At 41.3% G+C, this 26,910-nt stretch overlaps 1 protein-coding gene across 5 annotated transcripts in view; it reads left to right on the top strand.

The window, feature by feature from the left end:
• The window catches only part of tpm3 (tropomyosin 3), a 35,967-nt gene extending 9,366 nt beyond the window's left edge, over nucleotides 1-26,601 (top strand). Inside the window, exons 1-9 of one of the 5 annotated variants that reach the window (XM_079522373.1) lie at nucleotides 539-1,059; nucleotides 8,113-8,246; nucleotides 8,655-8,772; nucleotides 10,411-10,481; nucleotides 11,472-11,547; nucleotides 16,934-16,996; nucleotides 17,948-18,017; nucleotides 18,366-18,444; nucleotides 19,917-20,368. In XM_079522373.1, coding sequence (XP_079378499.1) covers nucleotides 925-1,059; nucleotides 8,113-8,246; nucleotides 8,655-8,772; nucleotides 10,411-10,481; nucleotides 11,472-11,547; nucleotides 16,934-16,996; nucleotides 17,948-18,017; nucleotides 18,366-18,444; nucleotides 19,917-19,920 — 750 coding nt within the window. In that variant the 5' untranslated portion in view covers nucleotides 539-924 and the 3' untranslated portion in view covers nucleotides 19,921-20,368. Of the gene's footprint in view, nucleotides 1-538; nucleotides 1,060-8,112; nucleotides 8,247-8,654; nucleotides 8,773-10,410; nucleotides 10,482-11,471; nucleotides 11,548-13,951; nucleotides 14,028-16,933; nucleotides 16,997-17,947; nucleotides 18,018-18,365; nucleotides 18,445-19,916; nucleotides 20,369-24,943 lie in introns of those variants that run through there. The other 4 variants (XM_079522372.1, XM_079522369.1, XM_079522371.1 and 1 more) reach the window with 4 other exon arrangements.
• Nucleotides 26,602-26,910: the final 309 nt, after the last annotated feature.

The raw sequence follows: 26,910 nt of genomic DNA, 5'->3' as shown, positions 1-26,910 counted from the left end.
ACTGTTTTACTGTCGTACGACGACATACATAGGTCATATATGACAGCCATGACTTATAATCGATGGCAGCAGGAGGATTGCTCAATCCTTAGTAGGCCTGGTCATTCTCCTACCATTACCAACAACAACCCACATGAAGCCGGCTGCATCATAATCATCACCATAAACTTGTTGTTTCTGTGGCGAGAACAATGAATCCAAAATAGAAGCATGGGTGTTAACTCCAGAGGGAAAAAAGGAAACAAAACAAAAATAGAAATTAATGCAAAATAATAAATAAATAGGTCTACATTCATAATAATAATAATAATAATTTGTACAGTCTCGCAGAGTTATAGACCTGTAGGTTACTATAGTAGAGATGATGAAGTAACGCTACAGGGAAGATCCTAGATCAGCGCATTCCAATGCGTTGTCTCTGCCAACACTGGGTGGAGAGAGCGAGAGAGAGAGAGAGAGAGAGAGCGAGAGAGAGAGCGAGAGAGAGAGAGCGCGAGAGAGAGAGCGAGAGAGAGAGAGATTAATTAATTCTGTTTCACTCGAATCATCCGGACACTCGCAGAGGAAAGTACTGAACTGTTCTGTCGGAAGTCTTGGAACTGAACTTGCAGCTTTTGTTGCCACGTTTCGTTACATTTGTTACAGCTTCAACAAGCCGGCTACCTGCTGTGAAAACTTCACTTTATTCATTCTTCCGAACGACATTTTCCTCATCTTTTGCTTTGACAACCCGAAGAATCTATTCCATTTTTCATCTTCTTCATCCTTTTGATCTGGAACAGAGACTCTCCTTCACGCCCTCCTCCCCCGCTGTTCGCTGCTTGGGGCGTCGCTGCTTGAAACGTTATCGTCTACTTACTACTACAACTCCTCACACACACGCACGCACGGGCCACGGCACGTACGCACGCACAGCTAGAAAACATGATGGCAGGAATCAACAGCATCGACTCTGTGAAGAGGAAGATTAAGGTTCTCCAGGAGCAGGCGGACGCGGCAGAGGACAGGGCTCAGGACCTGACCAGACTGCTGGAAGAGGAGAAGTCACACAGGGAACAGGTAGGACCCGTCCCCCATAACCCTGGTGGTTCTAAAGTAACATGTGTGGGTCGGGAAACTCCCATGGCCATGGGGGTCCCCACCCCACATGTTATCAGATGACAGTAAAGTCAAGTGACAATGACTTTCCTAAAAACAAAAAAAAAAGTTTACTGAATCAAAAGTAATCAACAAACTATAGGCGGCTACTATAAAACTGCATGGTCAAGCACAGAGCCAGATATAGGCAATTATGGGCACGGGGGCAATGCCCCCTAAATGCCCTGACTGCCCCATCAAACCTGATGACGTGCAAAAATCCTGAATTTCAAAGATTTTTCAAATTAGAGGCTTATATTTAAAACGATTTGAAACACTATGCTACTACAACTGTCAGTCTGTCACCACCACTAAACCAACACGATTTAATTACCCAAAAAATGTAATTCTCAGTCAGACTCGGATTACTCTGCACTCTGCCGACCAGCTTGAATAATGCTCTGCCCTGATTTGCCCACCTTAACGTCCCTCCTTCAAAGTAGTTAGGCCTACTGATATAGTTTTATATGCATTTAACACACCCCAAAACTTTGGGTGAAGAAGTCAAGTCGCCCCCCACAATTTCCTCCTGCCCCCTCTCAGTGGGAGTGGTTAAATCTGGCCCTGGTCAAACATTGGCCAAATTGTCAAATAATAATAGAAATAAACATACACAATGCATCTATGGCCCTGACAGCTGCAGCTGGTAATGCCACTGTCGTGACACTTTTCATGTCACGTCCATCCTCCTTCCATATCCTTCCATTGTAGGTCACATAGCATTGGACAGGATGTTTGCTCAGCATTTCTTTTCCTCTTTTTTCCCGCCTCTGTATTATTTTGACTTCTCCCAGATTTGGTTTTGTCCAAACAAAATTCACCTTTTTCCCAACACAGTTCAGTTCAAAATAGTCATTTAAATTCAAGATTTGAGAGCTCACATGTTGCATCATGATGTGACGTGAGCTTGAATATCAGCTATTTTATGATTGCCTATAAGCCCTATAACCCGAGTAGAATAGTAAGAGAGTGGAGACACTAGCGTTGACTCCCATTGTAACAATGGAATGCGGAAGTGCTCATTCTATCTCAATGGGATAGTTAAAATGTTTGGAACTATAGCCCATATGCACCCGCTTTGTGGCGAGATCAAAGCGTGTCACCACTCTCTAATACGATTCCACTCGGCCTATAACATAGAGCTTAACCCCTTAAACTCTGTTGACCGGGGTCTATAGCCGCCCTCCTCCAATTTTCCCTCTCCACCAAATCTCTTCTATTAAAATAGCCAATCCAAGAGCTTGTAGATCGGCTATGTTGCGGGGAGCTAGGTGGTCTAAGAAGTAGTTAAACAGTCCATATAGTTTAGAAGTGTGTGTGTGTGTGTGTGTGTGTGTGTGTGTGTGTGTGTGTGTGTGTGTGTGTGTGTGTGTGTGTGTGTGTGTGTGTGTGTGTGTGTGTGTGTGTGTGTGTGTGTGTGTGTGTGTGTGTGTGTGTGTGTGTGTGTGTGTGTGTGTGTGTGTGTGTGTGTGTGTGTGTGTGTGTGTGTAAATTGCAAGCAGTCATGCATCCATTCCTCTCATTATGCAGCCTTGCATGACAATACAGATTTATCCAAGCGAGGGAGTTCCTGTGTAGAATTTAATCTTTTGGTATCGGAAGTTTGTCAGCTTAACTCATTATTCATGCGTAATGTATTTGCACTCATGACTCAAGCAGCTGACAATACTGTGCGAAAGGAAGCATAGAGCCCCGCCCTGAGCACACGCACAGGTCGCACGCACGCACGCACACACACACACGCACCAAAGGTGTGTGCCTAAACCAAAATGATAGGAAACGCTGATGATGGTGAATTGGTCAGTGTCACCTCAACAAGATTTATGCTGTAGACTAGATTTTAAGAAGTCACGTGAAGTAACATTTGATAGATGACATTCTTCATATGAAGGCAAATAATGTTTTTAATATTTTCGCTGGACTCTTGGGTGTCTCTCCCTTTACCCTAGCTGGGGTGCTTGGTCGCATACCCTTGCCATCCAGGACTTGGGGTGCTGAGCGAAAAGTAGTGTGTTTGGGTTGACATAATGTTTCAAAGTCGTATGGAAGACATGGAAGTCGCCTTCCATGTCTGCCGTACGGATGTCTGTCGTAGCAACAGGGTTGCGAAACCAGTTTTTTTTAATCCGTTATCTTTTACTGACTTTACAGAATCTCCCATTCAAAAACACTGACAATGTGCTCTTCCTTGTTGCCTAGACACTGCTGCTGTTCAGACAGCGCTTCAGGTGTGAAATTCTGCACAGGCGGGCAAACCAATCATAGACTAGTTGGTGTCTGACTGTGACGGACTGACTGACTGCATGACTGACTGACTGACTGACTGACTGACTGACTTACAAAATTGTCTAAACACTAATATAACTCTCATCCTGCCGTGTTATTTCCAGACAATCTCACCACAGAAACATAATGCATCTCAATCACACACTGTATCCATGCAGCAGAAACATAATGCATCTCAATCACACACTGTATCCATGCAGCAGAAACATAATGCATCTCAATCACACACTGTATCCATGCAGCAGAAACATAATGCATCTCAATCACACACTGTATCCATGCAGCAGAAACATAATGCATCTCAATCACACACTGTATCCATGCAGCAGTGTGCAGATGTTATGAGTTCATTCAAATCAAAATGTCCTATGATGTAACGGGACAGAACAATGCCAAACTTTCATAACTGAAAACAGATAGAATGGGCGCCACTCATTTGGTCAGAGTTGAGATTTCCTTTCCAACAGTGTAAGTGAAGTTTAATTCATTAACTTTAATAATCTATATGAATAAACTAACATTACATACTCACTCACATTCGAAACACGGCCGCAATGACTTTTTTGCTGTAATCTTTTTAGACAAAGTATTTGACTATACTCGTACTGTTTAGCATTTCTGTCAAATAAAATATTCAAACAATCAATCTTGCTCTGCATTTTAGAGCAAGTGTAACAAGATATACTTTAACTTATTACAAACATAACAGAACATTAGACTATCCACTTAAACCCTAGGCTACTTCATTGACCGGAATCCCTCAGGGCTCTGTACTTGTACAATTAGCTGATCTACAAGCTCGCAATGCAATGTGACGCATTGTGAGCTTGTATGTAGATCAGATCATTTCACCATATCTTCACCCCCTTGAATAGGGATGCTAGGGTTCATGTGGTTAATAAAGTTCAGCCTGGATGTTTTTGTTGCATTCCTTCCTGATGACAGAAAAATCCCAAAACGAAGCGATTACTTGATAAGTTGAAGAACGTATACTGTGGTCCAAGATTAACAACAGCAGAACTATATAAATCACTGTATATCCAGTCGCATGCAACTTGTTTTAGTTGGCACCGGGCTCTGACTCTGGTGTGTAGTCCTCATAAAACAAAACAAACAATGACAAGCGATGGGTCACGAGTGCATCAGTGCACAAGCACTGACGCGTGCGTGCGTGCGTGCGTGCGTGCGTGCGTGCGTGCGTGCGTGCGTGCGTGCGTGCACTCAACTTGTATTGACCCCCTCACACTTTTAAATGAATTCTGGGGATAGATAGATGGATGTATTTTTTCTCTCTCATTTCCCGAAAAGTAACGGTTTTGGACATACAAGCTTTCCACCCGACAGCCATGACATGCATTCTGTACATGAGCATGGTGAAAGACCTTGGGCCGCAAACATTTCAATCACCAGAAGTGATTTCATTTCCTGTCTGCAAAACCCCATCCCAGGTGTTTCTTCCTGTCGTTTATGAATCATTTAGTGATTCAGAGAGCCCTCGTATACAGTGGGAGTGGAAGAAGTACTCAGATTTATTTTAACTAATTACCGCAATATACTGTGAGAGAAATACTCTCTAAAAGTTCAAACTTAAGTACCTAAAGTAAAAACATTAATTGTGCAGAATGTCCCATTTCACAAAATATTTTGAAAATAGCAGACCTGCAAGCTCACAAGGCGTCGTCGCATCGCGTTGTGACCATGTGCAGATCTGCTATTCAAACAGATGGAAGTGTAAAATAGGGCGTAATTGGTTTTGTAATAACAATCAACACTACAATCATTTGAAACTTAAGTTACTAGTTACTTTCTATATTAAAAAAGTACAATATTCACAGTATGTAGTGGGGTACAGATGTATCAAATAGGCTTATTGAGAAATGGAAACACTCGGGTAAAGTACCTCAAAATTGTACTCGAGTAACAGCCCTTGAGTTAATGTACTCAGTTCCTTTCCACCCTGCCATGTACAGTGTAAAATGTTTCAGAGAGCCTTCATAGAGGCACAGTGGCTTTACAAGCAGTGTCACAGTTTCCACCACAGTACAGTTCAGTGGTTCTCGCTCCACCTCCATGTATGGCTGTATGGTGTGCGGCTGCACTTCACTCTGCTGCTGGATAGCACTAGCTCAGCGGTGGCAACCTTTACTATCAAAGGATAGTCAACAAATTAATAAAATGGAGCCGCGGCAAAACCAAATTGAACCTAATATGGAGGTACTGTAAAACATACATCAGCATTAGTAATGGGTCTACAAGAGGGTGCATGAATATGTGTGTAATAGGCTTCATTTAGTAATTTGTATTTTTTAATACATTGCTCTGATACATTAATTATAATCTATTCACTCACTGTACGTGAAAAGCTCTCCACACTTGTTATATCCTGCATCCATTTGGAGGTGTACTCAACTTCATAAAGCACGCATTTACTCTAGAAGTTCAGAAATCACGCTCTACTTTTTTATTTGGTGTTTAGGCTAAGGCTATACATTTGTACAATTGGAGAATAACAAAAAAAGGGCTTAAGATGTGGCTCTTGCACTAGCTTATGCCCGAATTATACTTGCCGAAAAGATTAGTTATTTTGGGCAAGCGACACAGTCGTGTAATGGACAAAAAATTGAGCTTATCGTATTTGAGCGCCACTCTATTCCTGTGTAAATCTTAAGTGCATTGAATCGATTACTAGATTTATACTAGTCGTGAAGCCTAGTTAAACCACAGATTGGTGATGAGACAAAACCCCTTTAAACCTGATGTATTCATAACAAAAATACCCTGCCTATAATGTTTAACAATGACAACGTTCTGTTGACATCTTTCTGACAGCAGTCAGTTTGAGTAACATAGTTTTACTCTTGTGTACCTGTACACAAGATGTACTCTATTAAACTGTTAGAGTACATCTTGTTGAACCAGGTCAGTCTAGTTTATAGCACTTCATGCTTTTCTCTGTATCCTCCTGGGTATTTAACATAATGATAAACAGACTGAGGATCCAAGGTAATAGAATCTGATCTGAACCGGAACCGAATGACCACGATAAAACACAGACCCAAACCCGGACCCTTAGTCGTCTCTGGAGACAAATAAATAAGTCAATGTGTCCAAAAATGTTGTTACATGCACTTTGGCTTTGTAGGGCAAAGGTCAAATCAGCCTTCATGATTTTGAGGGATAAAACATTACCTCATAGATAGATATACACTTATAATGACAGTAACTGTCTGGGTGGACATGTTATAATACCTCTAACTGGCAGTCATGACTATCAAATGGACCCTTACAGGGACATTTATACACTCTCAGAGTTATGGTGGTCTGTGGACTAATGGATAGTAAACTGGGGGTCCTTAAAATGGTTTGTGAATCATTGGGGGAGGGGTGGGGGTTTCTGCATATATTTTAGAGAGAGACAGAGACAGAGAGACGGGGGTGGCACGCAACAAAGGTCATCGGGTTCGGGAATCAAACACACAACTCACTGTCATTGCATTAGAGGATATGTGGTATGCACCTTAGCCACTAGGCCAGGGGTATTCAACTAGATTAGGTCGGGGGCCACAACTGTAGAATGATTGTGTGTGGAGGGCCGCACAGCGTGCGCGCAAAGCGCATTTTTTTTTTAATTCTTGCATTCAAATGCATTTTGTGTTCAAACACAAAGATCTATGTAGGCTAATACATTTGTGCACAGTATGAGCACAGGGTGATATATGTCTATACAAGTATGCTATAGCTATACCTTAGAATAGACCTATTTGACAGAACGAGCGTCAACGAGCACTAGCTGAAAACACACACACGCACACACACACACACACACACACACACACACACACACACACACACACACACACACACACACACACACAGACTGCAGGAGTCTGTCTAATTTCTCTCCAAAAGCCCTTGAATATGATAGAATATAATTTAGGATTACTGTCATTATGATAATCTAGCACTTTATATATTGCGCACATCATACCTGTAACTTTCTCTCTTAAAAAAAAAAATATATATATCTATATATAATTTGTTTTGAAAATTATTCCAAGGGCCACTAGGGGGCGCTCCAGTTGAATAGCCCTGCACTAGGCCATCAGCGCTCAAAGTGACTATATAGAGCGTCGCAGTCCCGCCCCCTTTCATGACGACGCCAGGCCCAGGAAATAATTCCCAATGCATTTTTCCCATAGACATTTCAAAACTTATTTATTTAAAGACCTTATAAGCGTCGTACAAAGCCAACTCGAGTTGTGACAAATCATGACCAAACCAATAATTACAAAGAAGAAAAACAACAAAAAGTGTTGTAACCTGCCGTTTTCTTCTTTCTAATTATTTGTTCGGCCCGAAAAATTGTGTTTGTTGTCATGACTTGTCACAACAAGAGTTGGCTTTGTACGAGGCTTAAAAGGTCTTTAAATAAATACTTTTTGAAATGTCTATGAGGAAAATTAACGGGGAATCATTTCCTGGACCCTGGTTGGGGGCGGGACTGCGATGCTCTATTTAATGTCAATGTTGACATTTAAGTAACTGTTGATGGGCCTTGTAGCACAGTCCATGGTAGTCAAGGGCCCCTGGGAACTGTACATACTGTACTCTGAACAGACATCCAGTTGGTAGAGGAGCGTGTTTATTGAGTTTCTGTTTATTGTGTTTATGTTGTTGCTTACCGTATAGGCTGAGGCGGAGGTAGCGTCACTGAACAGACGTATCCAGCTGGTAGAGGAGGAGTTGGACAGAGCCCAGGAGAGACTGGCCACGGCCCTGCAGAAGCTGGAGGAGGCTGAGAAGGCTGCCGACGAGAGCGAGAGGTCTGTTCTCCTCCTGACGACATACTCTGACTGTATATTGTAAAATGTTACCAGTTCAAAAGGTGTTGGTATGCACATCCATCATTTCGACTCTCGCTGATGACAAAGTGAATCTATCAAAAGAAAGAAAAAAGTCCTTAGTTGAGGAAGACCAGTAGCCTATATTGATCGAAACTTTTGAGATTGGTCGAAACTTTTCCAAGCATCAAACTGTTTGTGCAGACCTTTTCTTTCTTTTCAAAATGTCATACTAGCCATGTAGTTTGGACACTGCATGAGAGCCGAGTCATGGACGTGTTGAACCAACTTCAAATGTAGTAATCGTGGTTAGAAACTGCAGTCGAATCATCAGTAATTCATTGATTAATCGGTCCATTTGATTGTGCGTGTGTCCGTGCATGTTTCCAGGGGGATGAAGGTGATTGAGAACAGGGCCCTGAAAGATGAGGAGAAGATGGAGCTGCAGGAGATCCAGCTAAAGGAGGCCAAACACATCGCTGAGGAGGCCGACCGCAAATATGAGGAGGTGAAGTTTTAAACCCTCTGCATATTATATTATAGCCTAACATCTCAACTTCCTGATTGATTTGAAGATCCGGATCCGCAAATCGAGCCCAAAAAGCCATAGTGGGTTTTGAGATGTTATACTGTACATACATTGGTAGAATCTAATTTGTTAGTGTTTGCTAAAAGAGTGACTTTGAGAGCTGTTTCACTGGGCAATGAGGGGAAAGGGTGCAAAGGAGCATTATAATATATATGACCAAATGGACTAGTTTCATCACGACAACACCAACAACACTAACCTCTACCAAAGACACCCCACCAGTCCAGACCATCACATTTATTCTTCTTACTGCCTTTCATTGAGGGACGCACAACATACTGTATGTTTGACTACATTCTAGGTTCTAGGAAACAAAATATGGAGATATTTATTCATGACCCATAAAATAGGTCTGTGAGCCACATATCGGCCCCGACCCCCTGTTTGGGAACCAGTGCAGTATAGCATAACCCAGATATTCGTTGTTGCCTGAGGTTATGGATGAAAGTTTGGGTGATCTTTCATCCTTGCCGTGTTCATTGTCTTATTTAGTCACACAGCGACAACAGAAACTCAGTGTTTGAACAGCGTGTGTTTGACATGAATGGTCGAAGGGGCCGATATTAGTTATCAACCCCACCTTCCCTCGCCAAGAGCAAATAAAGCCTCCATACAGTATGTGTGCATTATTTGATCGAACACACCCTGGCTGTTGGATGAAGTTAGTAGATGATTACAGTTACAAAAGAAAGAAATCATTTGTTCCTGAAATCGTCAATTGATACTTAAAACTATGCTCATTTGGAGCAAAACGATTTGACCAAAAATACGCAGCCATAAACCCCACATTATTTTACTTTCACTTTAAACACTTATGGCTGAATTAAAGTTCTGTTGTACAATGGTGTAGCGTGTTGCATTTAGCAGACTCACTTATCTAGTGTGGGGCGGCACACTAGATAGATAGGCAGATAGGCCTGCCTGGGCTATGCATCCATCCATCTTCCACCGCTTATCCATAGTCGGGTCGCGGGGGCAACAGCTCCATAGCAACATTAGTAACTTCCTCCTGGGGGATCCTGAGGCGTTCCAAGGCCAATGAGTCGATGTAATCCCTCCAACTGTGCCTTGGTCTGCCCCCGGGGTCTGGGCTATTAGTTTTTAAATCTTTAAACGGACTAGCTCCGCTGTACCTACCTCTCTGAGCTCCTGGAACCATACACCCCGGCAGGGCTCTGAGGTCTGCCAATAAGTTGATACTGGTCGTTCTGAAGACTAGCAAAATGACAAGATGTGGCCTCGCCTTTGCGCCTGCTGCTTCCAGGCTCTGGAACGACCTGCTTCTCCCCATTCGATCTGCCCGAGGTTTTCAAATCCTTACTTAAAACCCACCTACAGTATATTCTCTTTGGCTGTTATTTGCACTCATAATGTGTTTTAACTATGTATATGTGTCTGATGGGCGCCTGTTTGTTTTGACCTTGTACAGCACTTTGGTCAGCTTCTGTTGTTTTAAATGAGCTCTAAAAATGAAGTTTGATTTCATGCAATTATTGCAATATTCATGGAAAATGTCACATTATTCGGTTTTGAGTGGTATGTTTTGTTCATGTGCAGGTGGCGCGTAAACTGGTTATTGTTGAGGGTGAGCTGGAACGCACAGAAGAGAGAGCGGAGGTGTCAGAGGCGTAAGTTCAACTTCTTAGAACAATTCACAATGCATACATACTGCGTACAACAATACCACTGCATACAACATCATAATTATACACATAAGTACAATACAACAACCTATAAAAAGCCTTTCAAATTGTACCAGAAAGGATAAGATGTGGAATATAATTATATTAACCACTTCAGGGCTATACATTATTAGTGTCATGAATTGGAAAATTTACCGCTATGACAATGTGCCAGAAATTGAAATACGCGTGCTCCGTCCACGCTCTGTGCAGAGCTGTACCGGAGAGGTCGTGAACTATGGGACCACCTCTACTGAACACACAGCTTGCAAAATAATTATTACAATTTCTTGAATAATGGAACACATGAGCAGTCCATATTCAACCAATTTTGAATTGGTTGAAAAGTGTATTGTTCTCAAAGTGGAGTCCAGGGACCTCCATGGGTCCTTGAGGGGGTTAGTGTCCCCTTTAACCCTAGTTTATACTTCGGCTATTTGAAATTAGCTAATGGCTAATCTACTTGCATCACATTGTGACATTGTTTTAGAAAAGATTTAGAAAACGTTTTTACACACATCATCAATGGGGGTCCCTGGCCAAAAAAAGAAGAGAAAAACATTTCAGATACATATGAATTTATTGGTCTTTGACATAAAAATGTTTGAGAACCACTGCTCCACTAGTACACACACAGTGGATTCTCACATCATGTGAACTCTGCCTGCCCCTCCCAGCCCCTGGCGGTTCCCACGGTCAACCACAATACTATAGCATGTTGGGTTATCATTTCATTTGCATAACAATGGTCGTGTATCCCGTAACCAAAACAACAAAAGGAAAAAATCGTTTCCGTGTGTGTGTGTGTGCATTTTTGTGCCCGCCCTGGGGTCTGTCCTGGGGGTCCGTTCCTGCATTCCAACGCATGACACAACCCCCCATACAATTACCCCCCCTTCCTCGTGGCATGATGTGGCCCCGTCCCCCCACTAACAGCAAAGCCAGGACGTTGGATGAGGAGCAGAGAGGCTATGACCAATCACTGAAGACCCTGCAAGCGTCTGAGGACAAGGTAGAATCCTGTCTGTCTGTCTGTCTGTCTGTCTGTCTGTCTGTCTGTCTGTCTGTCTGTCTGTCTGTCTGTCTGACTGACAGTTGATCAACATTTGTGGCAGTTACTGAAGTAGTAAAAATGGTTGATGTTGTTGAGGTTCGGATAATAGGGGATCGTCACTGCTATTTCCGTGGATTTGTCCCACGCCGCTGACAGCCTGTGATTTATTCTCTTTTGTAGTTTCCATGTGACTGCCGGGAAATACGTATTGTGAAATGAAGTTATTTGGTTGTGAAACATTAGCCTGGCGCGGCCAGACTCATAGCGAGGGTTCACTGATGTTTCCTCCCGGGGAAGAATCTTCAGTGAATCCCCGCTATGAGGCTGGCCAAGCCAGGCTAGTGAAACATGGCCCACATGCCCAGGTCGCCCCTTTTGCCAGCTGACGATTATTTGAGATAATCGCCTACATTTGCATAATCGTCAACTTAAAATGAAGCAGAAATATCAGATTTACAATCTTACAATGCATCACTTCGTGGCGCGTTGTAAGCTTGTAAATCAGCTATATCCGCTATTTAAAATGCAAGGGGGTTCCAGGGGGTCCCCAGCAAAACCAGTTAATACTGCATCACAATCATTTTAAACCATCTATCCATTTATGTGTTGGCTATTCAAAAATAGCAAATATACAAGCTCACAGCTGCGAGCTTGTAATTTAGAATTTCTTTGAGAATATGCTTTTTTTTAATATATAATTTTGCATTTTTACAAAACATAAATCTTCTCTTCTGGGGGTCCCTGGCATGACACCTTTTCAGAAGAGGGTCAAGACTCCCATGCCATATACAGTACATTTGCGAGGTCCTTGACTTGAAAAAAGGTTGAGAACCAGTGCTTTACGAGACAGATCAACATGCATGTGTGTCAGATAGGGCAGTGTATAGAGTTCTATGACTGGAAAACACAAGTGGGAATCAGCAAAAAAAAAGCTTACCGGAGAAAAGTCTGACATTGCGGGTAAGACCCCTTCCCCCCATCACCCCCTTCCCACCTACTGGGCATCGACCCCAGCCTCATCCTGCATGTCTCTGAACTCTGCATGGTTTACTTCCTGCCTCTGCATGACTCACAGTTTTCTCCACACGTCCAACAACACTGTGTTTAAAGGACTGCACTTCTCAAGTTCTTCTGTACGACCAGTGCCACAGTCATTTTTGTAGAGCTTGTTACAACGTATGAATTAGGGTCATGCCTGCTTATCTTGGACACATCTTGAGTTGATTCGTTTGGGATTTGTTTGCATACACCATACGGCATACTTCAGCGTTTTACATTTGGGTTCCCGTGGTTATTTGTCATTTGTTTGAATTGGTGCTGTAGTCACTGAGGACTGTTAAAACTAAAACACTTAAAACTCAAATGGGGTCGGTTAGATGGTGGCTAACCTTAGCATTGCTACACAATACTAACAGGATGAAAATGTCCTGTGGAAGCCTAACTGTAGCAGCACCCAGCCCGATATCACCCAAACACGGTGAAATAACACGGATTGGCAATTCCGTACATACACTACTAGAAAACTCAAAAATCTGTACATATTACACTACTACTGTTTTGACCGCGACGGAGGCATGGCTTTCACTAGTAGTGTATGTACGGAATTGCCAATCCATGTTATTTCACCATGTTTGGGTGAGATCGGGTTGACATTATTTACAGTTCTTTGCTATTGGGTTACAACTCAGACGTGACTGAGTCGGCTCAATCTAACTTCACAACGTTCGCCACGGCAACTCGGTGGCCCTCGTTGGCTCAAGTTCGTTAAATATCAGCACGCTAGCTGCTTATTTGTGTTATGAATAGGCACTGCTGGCTGAAATCTGCTTTCACCAATCACTGGAAACATTAATGTGATTTAATTTCTTCCTGCAACTCATATCGCTGTTTTCCAATTCACGACTCAAACTCTCAGCCCTGTGAAGATATGTGAATATAAATATCCCACATTTCCCTCACACACTTTCTCTCACTTTTATCTCATAAGAATTATCTTGTTTCTCTTGGTCTGTCCTGCCGGTCTTGTTGTTCCATCATATCCTGTCTACCTTCCTCTTCCTCTGTCCCAAACACCCTCACCCATATGCTGTCTACCTTCCTCTTCCTCTGTCCCATCATATGCTGTCTACCTTCCTCTTCCTCTGTCCCATCATATGCTGTCTACCTTCCTCTTCCTCTGTCCCAAACACCCTCACCCATATGCTGTCTACCTTCCTCTTCCTCTGTCCCATCATATGCTGTCTACCTTCCTCTTCCTCTTCCTCTGTCCCATCATATGCTGTCTACCTTCCTCTTCCTCTGTCCCATCATATGCTGTCTACCTTCCTCTTCCTCTGTCCCAAACACCCTCACCCAACTCCAGTAAATGTGCTGAACTGGAGGAAGAGTTGAAAAACGTCACCAATAACCTTAAGTCTCTGGAAGCCCAGGCTGAGAAGGTAGGGGGTCTTTGCGTGGCTGAGTGACATAGACAGGGGTTGCACGTGAGCATGTCTTATTCATATAGGCATGTAACGATTTATCGTAAATCTATTAAAATCGATTCAATAAATCTATTTAATACAACATATTATCGCGACACAAACAACAGAGGGCATGTAAAAAAGTGAAGAAACTTGAAGAAACTAGAAACAAGAAAGAGAATTGATGAAAAAAATAGTTTCCAGTCATTTGCTACTGTATTGAAAACAGGATAAGAGAAAACACAGTATTGTAACAAAAATAAATGTGCATCTTAGTATTGTGATCGAATCGTATAGTATAGAGTGAATCGTTACATGCCTACTTATTCATTTTGCTCTGTACAATGTACAAATAATATAACATCCATGAGATCTTTCTTTAAGGTTGAGATGGTTGTACTGTACAGTATGTATGATGAGTCTACTTGGGAGGTTGTTACATCCTCTGATGTTTGTGTGTGAATACACAGCCAAATCCTCAGTATTTGTTTAACTCTGGCAGGGTCAAAATTGGTCCTCGAGGGTCTGTTTTTGACACACTCTGGGTTAAAGCTGCAATCCGTCCCCCTAGGGGTGGGCAATATGGACGTGTATACATACAGTAGTGCGCTTTCAAGCCATTATCCCTGCTCGGCCGGGGGAGATATTGAATGTACAAAAGTATTGACATCAGAATGTACTTAAAGTACCAAAAGTGAAAGTGCTCATTATACAGAATGTCCCATTTAAAGTTTTCAAATCTAAAAAATAATCTTTTGAAAATAGATCTACAAGCTCACAATGTGTTGCACATTGTGAGCTTGTAGATCTGCTATTGTCAAATGGTTGAAATGTATAGGGCTGTAGTGGTTATAATTTATGTTTTGTAATGTTTAATAAATGTAGTGGAGTAAAAAGTACAATATTTGGATCCGAGATGTAGTGGTGTAGAAGTAAAAGTAGTAAAATTGGAAATATTCCAGTAAAGTAAAAGATACCTAAAAAGTGTAACTGTAAAAGTACAGTATTTGAGTAAATGTACATTCCTCCACTGTGAACCTTTCGGTCAATAACCGGACACAAGGGTCTAAGTGTCTCAGTAACAATAAGCCACTGCAGATGTTGTATTGTATTATCATGCTCTACCATTATACGAGTTGGTTAAAATAACATTTCAGATTGTTGTTTTAAACACTGAGGATGTAGCTGTGTACGAGAGGAGATGTGGTGTCTACTGTCTAGGTTTGGTTTCATTCCAGTGGAGTTGATTGCAATCGTGGGTTATTTACTCAATGGGTTAACCATTAAGGCATTAGTCTTGCCATGCATGCCCTTTGTAACATGATTCTAAAAAGGTCAAACTGTTTCATGATGGATGCAGATGCCAGCTGTGTCTGTGATGGAGTTACTTTTACGATGGATTAAGGGCATGGGCGATTTCAGCCATTGCCTTGGCTTGGGTGAGCACTGGCAGAGCTGCTTTGATTCCCTATGACATGGACAAGTACATGTCTGGTTCACTTTTGTTTTCATTCCGTTACTTACTGAGCCTCCAGTAAATTTTAATTAAATAAAGCACGTTAGTATTCCCACATATCGTCGCTGTCAGGTGGAAACCTTGCGTGTCCAAAACTGTTACTTTACAGGAAATTGAAAGAAATAACCTGTGTTCCAATGGATCATGTGTTATTATTTTAGTTACAAGCTCTTGTTAATACTTTTCATTGGTTATTTGGTTCAATATTTATAAAACTCACAGACAGACTTAACCATTTGAACTTGGTGACCCGATTTTGGACATGTCAATATGGGTTTTATATTAAAATTTAAATAATTGCAAAATCTTTCAAAATGTTTTCCAAAATAGCGGAAATAAAAGCTTGTAGATTGGCTACGTTTCCGCGACACTATCATGCGACTAAGTGTAACATACAGTAGGGCATGCAGTTATTGAAAAAAACAATTACAAAATAATAATAAATAAAATGGAGATACGCTTCTGCCCAACAGTGACTATGTCTGGGTCATTTGCCAGTCTGTTATTCACCTGATCTCCAGTAAAAGAAATATGAAAACATTATGTACTATGATCATATTAAGCAAACATTCCTGCCTATTATGCTGGTCCAAATCTGTTCTGTTCATAAACAAAGCTCTACAGTTGTTAGGTTATATTCTGAGAGCACGGTGGCTCTGCTCCACACATGCTGGTGGGTGAGTATTTAATTAGTTAATACCTTCAGTAGACACTGTAGAGGTGCAATCTGAAGGACAGTAGCACGTCTATTCTACGGAACAGAGTTACTAGGGCACTAGCCTCTGTACCCAGGCTTTTAATTTCGTTCGCATTCGCCTCAAAAAGAAAAGCCTGCGGAAACGAGACACGTTTCCTGGGAGTGAAGTGAACTACAGTGCAGATGGGCGTCGCTCCAAATGTGGTGATGTCAGTGTTGTCTGCTGTTTTCTACCAGGGAGGGGAGGGGCAGAGATTCAAACATCTAAATGTATAAATAAATATCTACATGTATAAATAAAATAAACAAAAAATGTATACCACAATTTTAGATAATTTTGATAATCTTTTGTGTGGTGTAGCTCATGAGGTCTGTGTCAGACCTCATGACTTGCGTTGCTCATTTGACAGACTTTGTGTTGATCAGTTCAGCATGAGGTGTTAAGGAATGTGTGAAACAACAACGTTGACTGATGTCGAGTGTCTTATTGTGTCTGTCTGGGAGAGATTATCTGGAGACTTATCTCTCTCGTATCTCTCAACCACAGGCAGAAACTCTCTCTCTCTCTCTCATAGGACACTTGTCTCTCTCACAGGACACTTGTCTCTAGAGGGAGAATGATCTCTCTCTGGTAGGAGACTGATCCCTCTTGCATCTCTCTCCCCACAGTACTCCCAGAAGGAAGACAAGTATGAGGAGGAGATTAAGATCTTGACAGACAAACTGAAGGAGGTGAGTGGGCCACAGTTAAGCAGCTCCACATTCTGGGCATGTTGTAATATAATAGGCGGACATTTGGCGAAAATAGCCACAACGCTATCAGCTTGCTGATCATCTATGTTTGGTGAAAAGATTTGGTAGGAGGGGAAAAAAGGAGGGGCACATGTACAGTATAGACCCCTGTGGGGACCCCGGTTTCTAAAGTATATAGGGCGTTTAAATGTGCCGTGGGAACTATTAAAAGCAATGGTGTCATGAAAGATTACATTTGTGAGACCTGGGCCATGGCTCAGCGGTCCAGGCACCTTGGCTGGCAATCCAGTCTGGCAGTGTGCCGCGGGTTCGACTCCCGATCCCGACGGCCTTTACTGCATGTCATCCCCCCATCTCTCTCCCCATTTCCTGTCAGCCTACTGTCTGTCCCTCCATAAAAAATATAAAATAAAGGCGAAAGCCACAAAAAAAAAACATTAAAAAAAAGAAGAAAAAAAGATTACATTTGTGAGATGAAGATTGTAGAGAGAATAGAAAAGTGCACCCCAGATGGTGCAGATCTGTGCGTTGCCAGAAATTTCTGACCTCTAAATGCAATGGGTAGAGAGCCCGCCTAGGAAGCAGAAGGTCCCAGGTTCGATTCCCGGCCCCAGTAATGTCTCAAGGTATCTCTGAGCAAGACACTTAACCCCTATGTGCTCGTCCCCCTGCGCTCTAGTCTGACGCTGACCACTTTAGCATGAAGCAATCAGCTGGGTGAAGCTGAAAACTGAATTTCCCATGTGAGTTCAAATGGGTCTAATTAATATGATTAAGGTACTGTAGTTGCTAGAACAGCCACTTAAAAAACAAACAAAATAAACTTGGTGCCTATTGCTTAGGAAACCATTTATGTCACCTCCCCAGTATGAAAATACAATGTAAACAAACAGTTGTCTGTTGAACTCATTGGTTTATTTTCTGCTTTAGGCTGAAACCCGCGCTGAGTTTGCTGAGAGGTCTGTGGCCAAGCTGGAGAAGACCATTGACGATCTGGAAGGTAGAATCTTTACCTTTTTCCTTTTTTTCCCCCTCACAGCTTCATGATGAGACCTTCAACCACCTTTTCAGAGTGTTATCCTCATCACCCATTCCACTGTTTAATGCAATTATACAGTTTTAAGTGATTTAAGAGATTATTAACCGCTGTGTAGTGTATTGATATATGTACACTGAAGTAGACGGGTGGCTGATAAAACAAGTAGATGAAGATTATACGCCAACAATGACAACTAGATTTTAAGCCAATGGAATGTATTATTTATTTATTGCTTTTCTTTTAATACCTATATTTTAATATTATTTCTTTGCAACACTGTCTTCTCTCCTCCTTGGGGTTGTGCCACAGATGAGCTTTATGCACAGAAACTCAAGTACAAAGCCATTAGTGAGGAGTTGGACCATGCCCTCAATGATATGACCTCCATGTAAATACCGTCTCTGTGTGTGTGTGTGTGTGTGTGTGTGTGTGTGTGTGTGTGTGTGTGTGTGTGTGTGTGTGTGTGTGTGTGTGTGTGTGTGTGTGTGTGTGTGTGTGTGTGTGTGTGTGTGTGTGTGTGTGTGTGTGTGTGTGCGCATGCTATACACTGGAAGATGCACACTTTTCAAACTTTACTAAACAGTTTGCAGTGCAGTGAAACATCCAGTATTAATTTCACTTTTCCACTTTGTTCCAACTAATCCACTTTTGATTAGATCTGATTTGAGTGGAATGCTTCAGCTCACATGTTTGTGTTTCTTTAATACCTTGTGAGCAACTGTACATATTAGTGTAATTGTTTGTTTTTGGCCCCAACAGCTGCATCTTTTTTGTTGTGTTGACTAAAGGCAAAACTCTCTCTCTCTCTCTCTCTCTCTCTCTCTCTCTCTCTCTCTCTCTCTCTCTCTCTCTCTCTCTCTCTCTCTCTCTCTCTCTCTCTCTCTCTCTCTCTCATATACTGGTGTGATTTTGATGCACTTAAAACTCTCACAAATTAAACAAATTGCAGAAGATCACAATAGTAGATAATAGTTGTAGATAGTCGGCATGGTAATGCACTGTCCAAGGCAGCTATCACACATTTTTGAACAGCCATAGCTGGAAGCTTATTGTCTACTGTAGAAACAGTGGCCTTCATTAAGACTTGGGGTGTAGTGGTATGTCAACTGTGTACAATCACGATACACCAATCATGATGCTAGGTTTGATTCCCAGTAGGAACAACGTATATTTATATGGAAATGTTTATGTTTAGACATTCAGTTAGAGGTGGTTAAGTGTGGGTATAAAGTTAAAATGGTTGCGTTTACACATTAGCTTAGAGATGGTTAAGATTAGACAATGGTTTTGTTTAGATGGTTTAATTTAGTTGAATTAATTTTTAAAGTAAATTTTGCTATCAGACCAACCTAATGGTCTATTTGGAATTTTGGACTCCTAATGGTCCTCAGATCCAATGTTGAGAACCAGCGATCTACTTTCTACATCAACAACAGCTATTTAGATTTCTTTTTTTTTTATAAAGTATATTTATTGGTTTGAACAAAGTTAAGGACAACAAACAGACATTACACAACAAGAACATAATAACAAACAAAAGAAAAGAAAGAAAAGAAAAACAGCTCAGGCACAACACTATTATAAATAAAAAGATTGAATATACAAAGACATGGCAAGAACAATGAACCATAATGACAATAAGTGGCTTTTGAATTTTGATAGACTCCCATTCAGGAAATAAGCTATTTAGATTTCTGACTGGTCACTGAGTTCATGTAATGTCACAGAGATCAAACTGACTAATTTTAAAACTTTAACGCACCATCATTGCATGGCTGTGTGCCAGACATCATAGACCGTAACCGTAACCGCGCTAAAACCGTAAACCGATTTAGTTACTTTACCCTCCTGTACTTCCAGATAAAAGCCAGGAAGCCGTGTCACTCTCTCAAGATATGGTTTCAAGACTCGCAGCTCTGCTACTGAACTCATCCTCCATCTTGGTTTCATTTCTGTTGTACTCAGTTTGTCTCTTCCCCCAATTCTGCCTTTTTTCCCTTTAATTTTCTCTGTCTTTCTTTGCTCATTCCTTTTAATGTTTGTAAAGCCTTTCTCCTTTAAAGTTGGCCTCCTTGTAATTTTTTAGTTGCACCTTTCTTTTATTATTTTTTTCACCTTTTTTGTCATAGCCCCATGTTTTTGTCAACCGATACTTGCCTAAGCAAGTACAAAACATCAAGGATTGTGAATCCTGTTCTGTCTCCCTAATCTAGGCTCTCTTGCTTTGTCTTCTATGTAACTCTTCTTCTTCTTCTTCTTCTTCTTCTTCTCTATAAATGTTAAATATGATGAGGGCATCTGTCTTCACTTGCTTTTCTGTCTGACTTCATTCTTTCTGCTGATTAGCTAAAGACTTGATAATACCAGATTGCCTCAATCGATTTTTACAACGCAACTGAAAGCAAAAACACATTTTAATGTTGGCCCACACAGTTCCATATAATCAAAATATAATATAGTAACTGTTTATTTGAACAACATCTATTATACATTTGAAAAGGTGTGCCCAAAAGCTAAACCACGAAAAGAAAGTCACCAGCTACTACGTCACTGACACGCTGCAACACGCTTGATGCTTCGATGTACAGGATTCTATAGGTCACCACTTTTGGTGTCACACACACACACGGCTTCTGTTTACTATGCGTTGTCAACACGTGCTGAGTTGACAAACATTGGCCGAGTTCGGAGAACACTGATAGTTTATCCTTTAGTAATTAGGCTGTGGAAGTATTCACACTAGGCAACTTTTGCATTTATTGGGATTGGCAATTTGGGGAGAAAAGGAGGAGGAGGAGGTGATCAAGCTCCACAACACCACATTGGTAGGTAGGCTCAAGGCTGCATTTATTTTCCTTCTTTTTCCTCTCGAGGGTGCATGGGATGATGTGAACCCCTCCAGCAGGCTAGGGAGCACCGCTCCGGTTAGCGGAAAATGACCGCGGGGTGCGGGTTGCCAGGTTTTTTTATAAGTAAAGTATTTACATTCAATTAAACAGAAAAAAATATATAATACATTTTAATTTACGTCATATTTCGCGGCATTTCGACCTAATTTGTCTGTTCTTTGTCAATGGCAAATATTGAGACGTGTGGGGACTAAAGCTGTATATAGGAGGGCCCTCAAACACATTATTTGATAACTTTTCATCGTGCTCCTAAAAAAAATGTGTGCTACTAGCCGCGATTACATACACAGTTACAATAATAAGAAATTTGCGCCAACGACTGCGTCGACACCTGGCGTGGAACAAACGGGACGAACCGAGGCGCATATATGGATAACAACAACAACACTACACGCGCGCTGCAACACAAAACAGCTGCATACAACGCGTGTCACTGTGCACTTCTGTATCTGTGGACTTCTGTATCGCAACGCGGGGCAACGCAACTCTGGGATGAGCGGGCCGAAGGCCCGCGAAATTCTAGTTATTTACATTTTAATAGCAGTGACAAATGACAATTATCTCAGCTTTGTGCTTGCTATTTGCAATGATGAACCATCATGAATGTGACTGGGTATGTGCATGCATACACTGTAGGTGGCAAATGGAGTGGCAATGCCAGGGCAGTGGCAAAGAGAGTTTAACGGTGTTTAATGCAATCAGATAGGACTTTTCTGTTCAGTCAGTAGGCGTTCCCGCATAACTTCCGGGTATGATGATGATGTCACACTCATAGCCGCATACACTCTATTATTGCTTTCTCTGTAGAGAGGTTTATCTCTCTCCTTAAGGTCATCACTGGTTAAGTTTACATAAGATATCCAGAATACTGAATCTGTTACAATCTTCACACTAGATGCCTTTTATAAAGAAACAGAGCTGCTTTTTTGAGGAAAGAAAGAAAGAAAGTCAGAACTATATTAGAATTTTCTGCAATGCACACACAATGCACACACCTAAAATCATCAAATAAATACAACAATCTGTCTCACAGTCATAGTAAATATGTTGAAATGTGTAAACATGGACGTTAAGATAAAACGTGACATTATGTCATTTCAGACAGTATATCGGAAATATTGTGGATATCACAAACTAGCTCCAGTGGTGGAAAGTATTTAACTACAAGTACTCCAGTGGTGGAAAGTAACTAAGTACATTTACTTAAGTACTGTACTTTAGTACAATTTTAAGTTATTTGTACTTTACTTGAGTATTTCCCTTTTCCAATACTTTTACTTCTACTTCTCTACATCTCAGATCCAAATATTGTACTTTACTCCACTACATTTATTTGATACTTTGCTATTCATTATTATTACAAAACATACATTAACCACTTCAGCCCAATATACATTTTGGCTATTTGAAAATAGCTAATCTACAAGCTCACAATTCGTTGCATCGTGACACATTGTGAACTCATAGATCTGCTATTTTCAAAACATTGTTATTTGAAAACTTGAAATGGGACATCTTACTTTTGGTACTTTTAAGTATTCTTAAAGTAGGGATTAGTTGACAATGTTTCTTCATGCTGAAATGGTTACACTCAGGATGTGACCATATGTATACAATTTACTCTTTAGCAGATGTTAGAGGGTTGGGAGAACATGCAGACAGACCTGTATTAAGCATGGATCATGACTGAGGCCTGTATAAGACTCTGGGCTGTAGGGCTGGGGTGATATGTCTTCAAATCAATGTCAGAATAAGGACAAACTTATGCCTCGATTAAGATTAATGAACGATTTCATTTGCTGCCTTCATAGTTATCTGACAAGGTCTGTATTGTAAATATTACGTGTGAAAAAGAATGATCAATTTTAATACAATAATTGATTTTCATAAATGGCTGATCTACAAGCTCACAACCCGTCCCGATTCAATGTGTTGAGCTTGCAGATTGGCTATTTTCACAGGTTGTTGGTCTGTGTCATTAGTTTTACATCAACTGGAGAGAGGAGAGAAGGAGAACCGTCATGATTATTTATGTTGGGGGATCACATTGGATTAGTTAGACACTGGGATTGGTGGGAAAATGAGAGAGTCAACCTTCTTATCAAAGTTTTGTTTTACCAGGGTTTTTTCGTTTATTGAGGCCCTACGGCCTACACTGTTCTCTCTGCATTCTATGTACAGTATGTAATTCCCTCGCTTATTGAGTTGCTCTGGAAAGGCTAAATGCTTAAACTGTAATTGTAAGTAGGTGACAAAGCTTCAATCAGCACAGAGGCAAAGCGCTTCATTGGGTTCATGAGGCAGAGGACTGAATAGCACAGTAGAAAGAGAACATAGCAGTTGATAATGAGAGAAAGAAGGCAGGGAGGAGTGTGCATAGTTTAGAGCCATATGAGAAATGGAGAAGGCTCCGAAAATCACCGCCTACTCATTGCTCACCAAGCGCATACTCCCCCAGGCCAGAAGTGTGTCTCTCCTGAGTCCTTCTAGAAGTGGACCTGGCTATAGAGCATTATACAAACATACATTAGTGTGCCTTATGTGTCCTATGACACAAACTACCTCCATTATAGCGAGCCCACGCATCAGGCGCTTTGGGCGACCCATGAACTTTCTTCCGGGCTGTGGGCCCAAAATTGCAATACCGGATACAAATTATACAATACCAGTTGGCCATTGTCAACTTTTGCTTTTACCGATTAAGACTGGGAACGCATCCTTCATTTTAGATTTTAACCACTTTATCCATTATTTTATACTTTGGCTATTCAAAAAGAATAAAGTGACCCGCAACAGCATGATGTTACGTTGTGAGCTTGTAGATCGGCTATTGTAAGAAAAATCTTCTGGGGGGGGGAATTAAATAGTCAGTTAAATAATCTTCATGAACAGCTGTGTTTGCTGTGTTTTATTTGAGTTGCTTTCAATTTAACTTAATCTTACTTCTACCTGAGTAATATCTAAGTCAGATTATTTTGCTTATATTTGAGTAGGATATTCTGCCCCCTGCTCAGCTGTAAACATATCAGGTATCATCAGTGTATGTAGCAGCCTGAAAGCAACAGAAACTAGCAAACATGACATGCTGTGATGCAACACATTAATGTTGTGGTTGATACAGGTAGCTGCCAAGTCCCCCAGTAAATGCAAAGGCTCGCACTCACGCTCACACATGCACATGCACGCATGCAAGAACACGCAAGCACGCAAGTGTACACACCCAAGAGTACACACGCACACTTCATGCACCATGCTTTGAGTTGCTCTGCCCTCTTGTGGTGACTTTGTCAACCGATATTTGATATGTTCACTTTTATCTCAAGGCCTCATCATCTCCCAGAGTTGTTTAGTGGAAGCTGCCATTTTGTGTGGGCACAATCTGAGAAAATACAATAAAGAACAAAAAGAAACATCACGGTTCAATTCCCCAGATAAGTAGTAGGACAAATCTGGATGGGGAAGTATAGGAGTATTTGAGATAGCTGAAGACTTTTGCTCAAATAATTAAAGACAACCTTCCTAGAAATTCAGAGGAGTCGAATTGTAAATGTAATGTAAATTTAAATGTACTTTGTTACTATCCACCACTGCATTTGAAGTCATATTGCCCATCTCCGGACCAGGGGTGGATGTGAGAGTAGGCTTTTCTCCCTCTTTTTCTCATGAACTGAGTACATGAACATTCTAAAATCCGTCATTTTACTTTCACTTGATGAAGTATTTTGCTTCAATGCCTTTGGCAGGTAATGAACCTCTGTAATCAATACATTATTATGTGATTCCTTTTGAAAATCCCAATCATACATTCAAAGGGCGTAGATTCAAACTTTCAGCCTACGAGACTGTTACACTTTCCCATCTCTATTGCATGTCACATGATGAGCCTGGGCAAATATGTGGTTTTATTTGCACTGTGTGGGATATTTGAGACGACTGAAGATGACCGTTTGTCTCCATGCACCACTCCGTCTCTTCCAGACATGCTGGAAGGCGTCAAGGTCGAGAACTTGAAGCTGAGTGAAGACCTCAACCAGACCATGGCCGAACTCAACAGCTTCTGATGATATGCACGGATGTTGTTGGAGACAACCCCACCCCTCACTAACCCCACCCTCCTGAATTCCCCCCAATGAACCCACCCGTCCTTTATGTCCTGTTGACTGTCTTGTTTTTTAATGTTGTGGGTCGGTGTAATTCACCTCGATTATACTGTATGATAGATAGGGGCTGTGTCCACAGTACGTTTTTGAGCACTTTGCATATCATGTCCACAGTGCTTCTTAACCAAGTGCACAGAATGTTTATTGACGCCTGTAATGTTCTAACATATCAATCGTTGCTGTGCGCATGCACATTATTAGCACAAATATAGCCTAATGGGTTCATGGTTGTGGTGAAGATTCAAAGCCAGGTTGTAAATTGTCCCGTGTTGCTGAGAAAGGAAGGACAAATCTACACGACAGACGATACGGAAGCGCGACGGGGAGAGGTCAGGAGAGGGCCATCCATTTTACCGTGCTTCAATTAGCGATTCTATGCTTCAATCTCTGTCACGGAAACATTTGAAAATTGTGAGAGGCAACAGTCTGACTCATGTGACTAGGTTGTAGTAAATTTAATGACCAGCAGGCTCAAATGTGACATTGATGAGCGGTGCTCGATCCTCAATGTCAAACGTGCTGAAATGTGACAATGCTGAAACGTGAGGCACTGTGCTGGTAAGAAGAGTGCCCCACTGAGTCTTTACCATGGAAATGCATGACAGCAAGGTGCTGGCAGCTTGAAAAAATCTGTGGACACAGCCCCCTTATGTTTTCTACAGGATGTTTGGAAGAGTTGAGATCATTTGAACGCATTAGTAAAGCATTGATAGTGTTGACTATCAGTCCTGGGTTTCTTCAGTTTAACCCTGAGTGTACCTTGTGCCCGAAGGTCGCTGCACAAGTTCCTATATCTGTTGCAAATACTTGTTACATCAAAACTCATTCACATATATTCACATAGGTAATGCGTCATTCAGGTTGATGCCTTTATTCGTGATGAAAAATCATCCTTGTCCTGAATAAAACCTGTTATCACTGCCTAATATCTGCATTCTTTGTGGATGTACTAATGAAACGTGAATTCATTGCACAAAATAACACCTCCAGTCTGTACGGACCTTAGAAGGTTAATTGACAGACGATCGCACAATAGTGTTGCTGACACAAACTGAGCTTGGAAATCAATTTGCATCAGCAAGCAATACTGTCTTTCTACGGAGTATTCATTTGGCTTAATACTACAAGGATAATGTTAGGAGGCATGTTATACTTGCGATTAAGTTATCCAACTCAATGAATGTTCACCATGTCAACATGTCACAGTTTAAAAATGCATTTGTTTAATCTATCTTGAGGACTGGCAATGTTTATATTTTTCCTTGATGGTATATTCACTATATTGGTTTGAAGTGGCTACCAGTGACCATAATCACACAGCAGCCCTTTTGCTTTGTCTCATTGGGTTGACATGGGCTTCTCTCTCTCCTCTGCATGCTGCTCTGTTCATCTTTAACACTTCAGATCAACTCATTGTTTTCTGTTCTTGGTGGTTCATTAACCTCAAATGGTAAATAAATGAATACTTCTTTGACATTGCAAGTCTTTTGAAACATGGTGTAATGGTGCACATTCTTCTGTTCTATAAAACATACATAGACTATATGGTGTAATGGTGCACATTCTTCTGTTCTATATGTTAACATATTTTATATAGCTCAGTGACAATCAGTCAAAAGTAACACGGTTCTATATGTTAACATATTTTATATAGCTCAGTGACAGTCAAAGTCATACGATTTGTCACACACGTTACCGCATTGAAATTTGTTCTCCACATTTGACCCATCTCTTGGAGCGGTTGAGCCGCAGCCAAGGAGCGGTGAGCTGCAGCGTGCGCCGCGC

This window comes from Electrona antarctica (genome assembly GCF_951216825.1).
Source record: "Electrona antarctica genome assembly, chromosome: 15".
NCBI lineage: Eukaryota > Metazoa > Chordata > Actinopteri > Myctophiformes > Myctophidae > Electrona > Electrona antarctica.
Note: the sequence above shows the minus strand (reverse complement) of the source record. Positions and strands in the feature narration are given on the sequence as shown.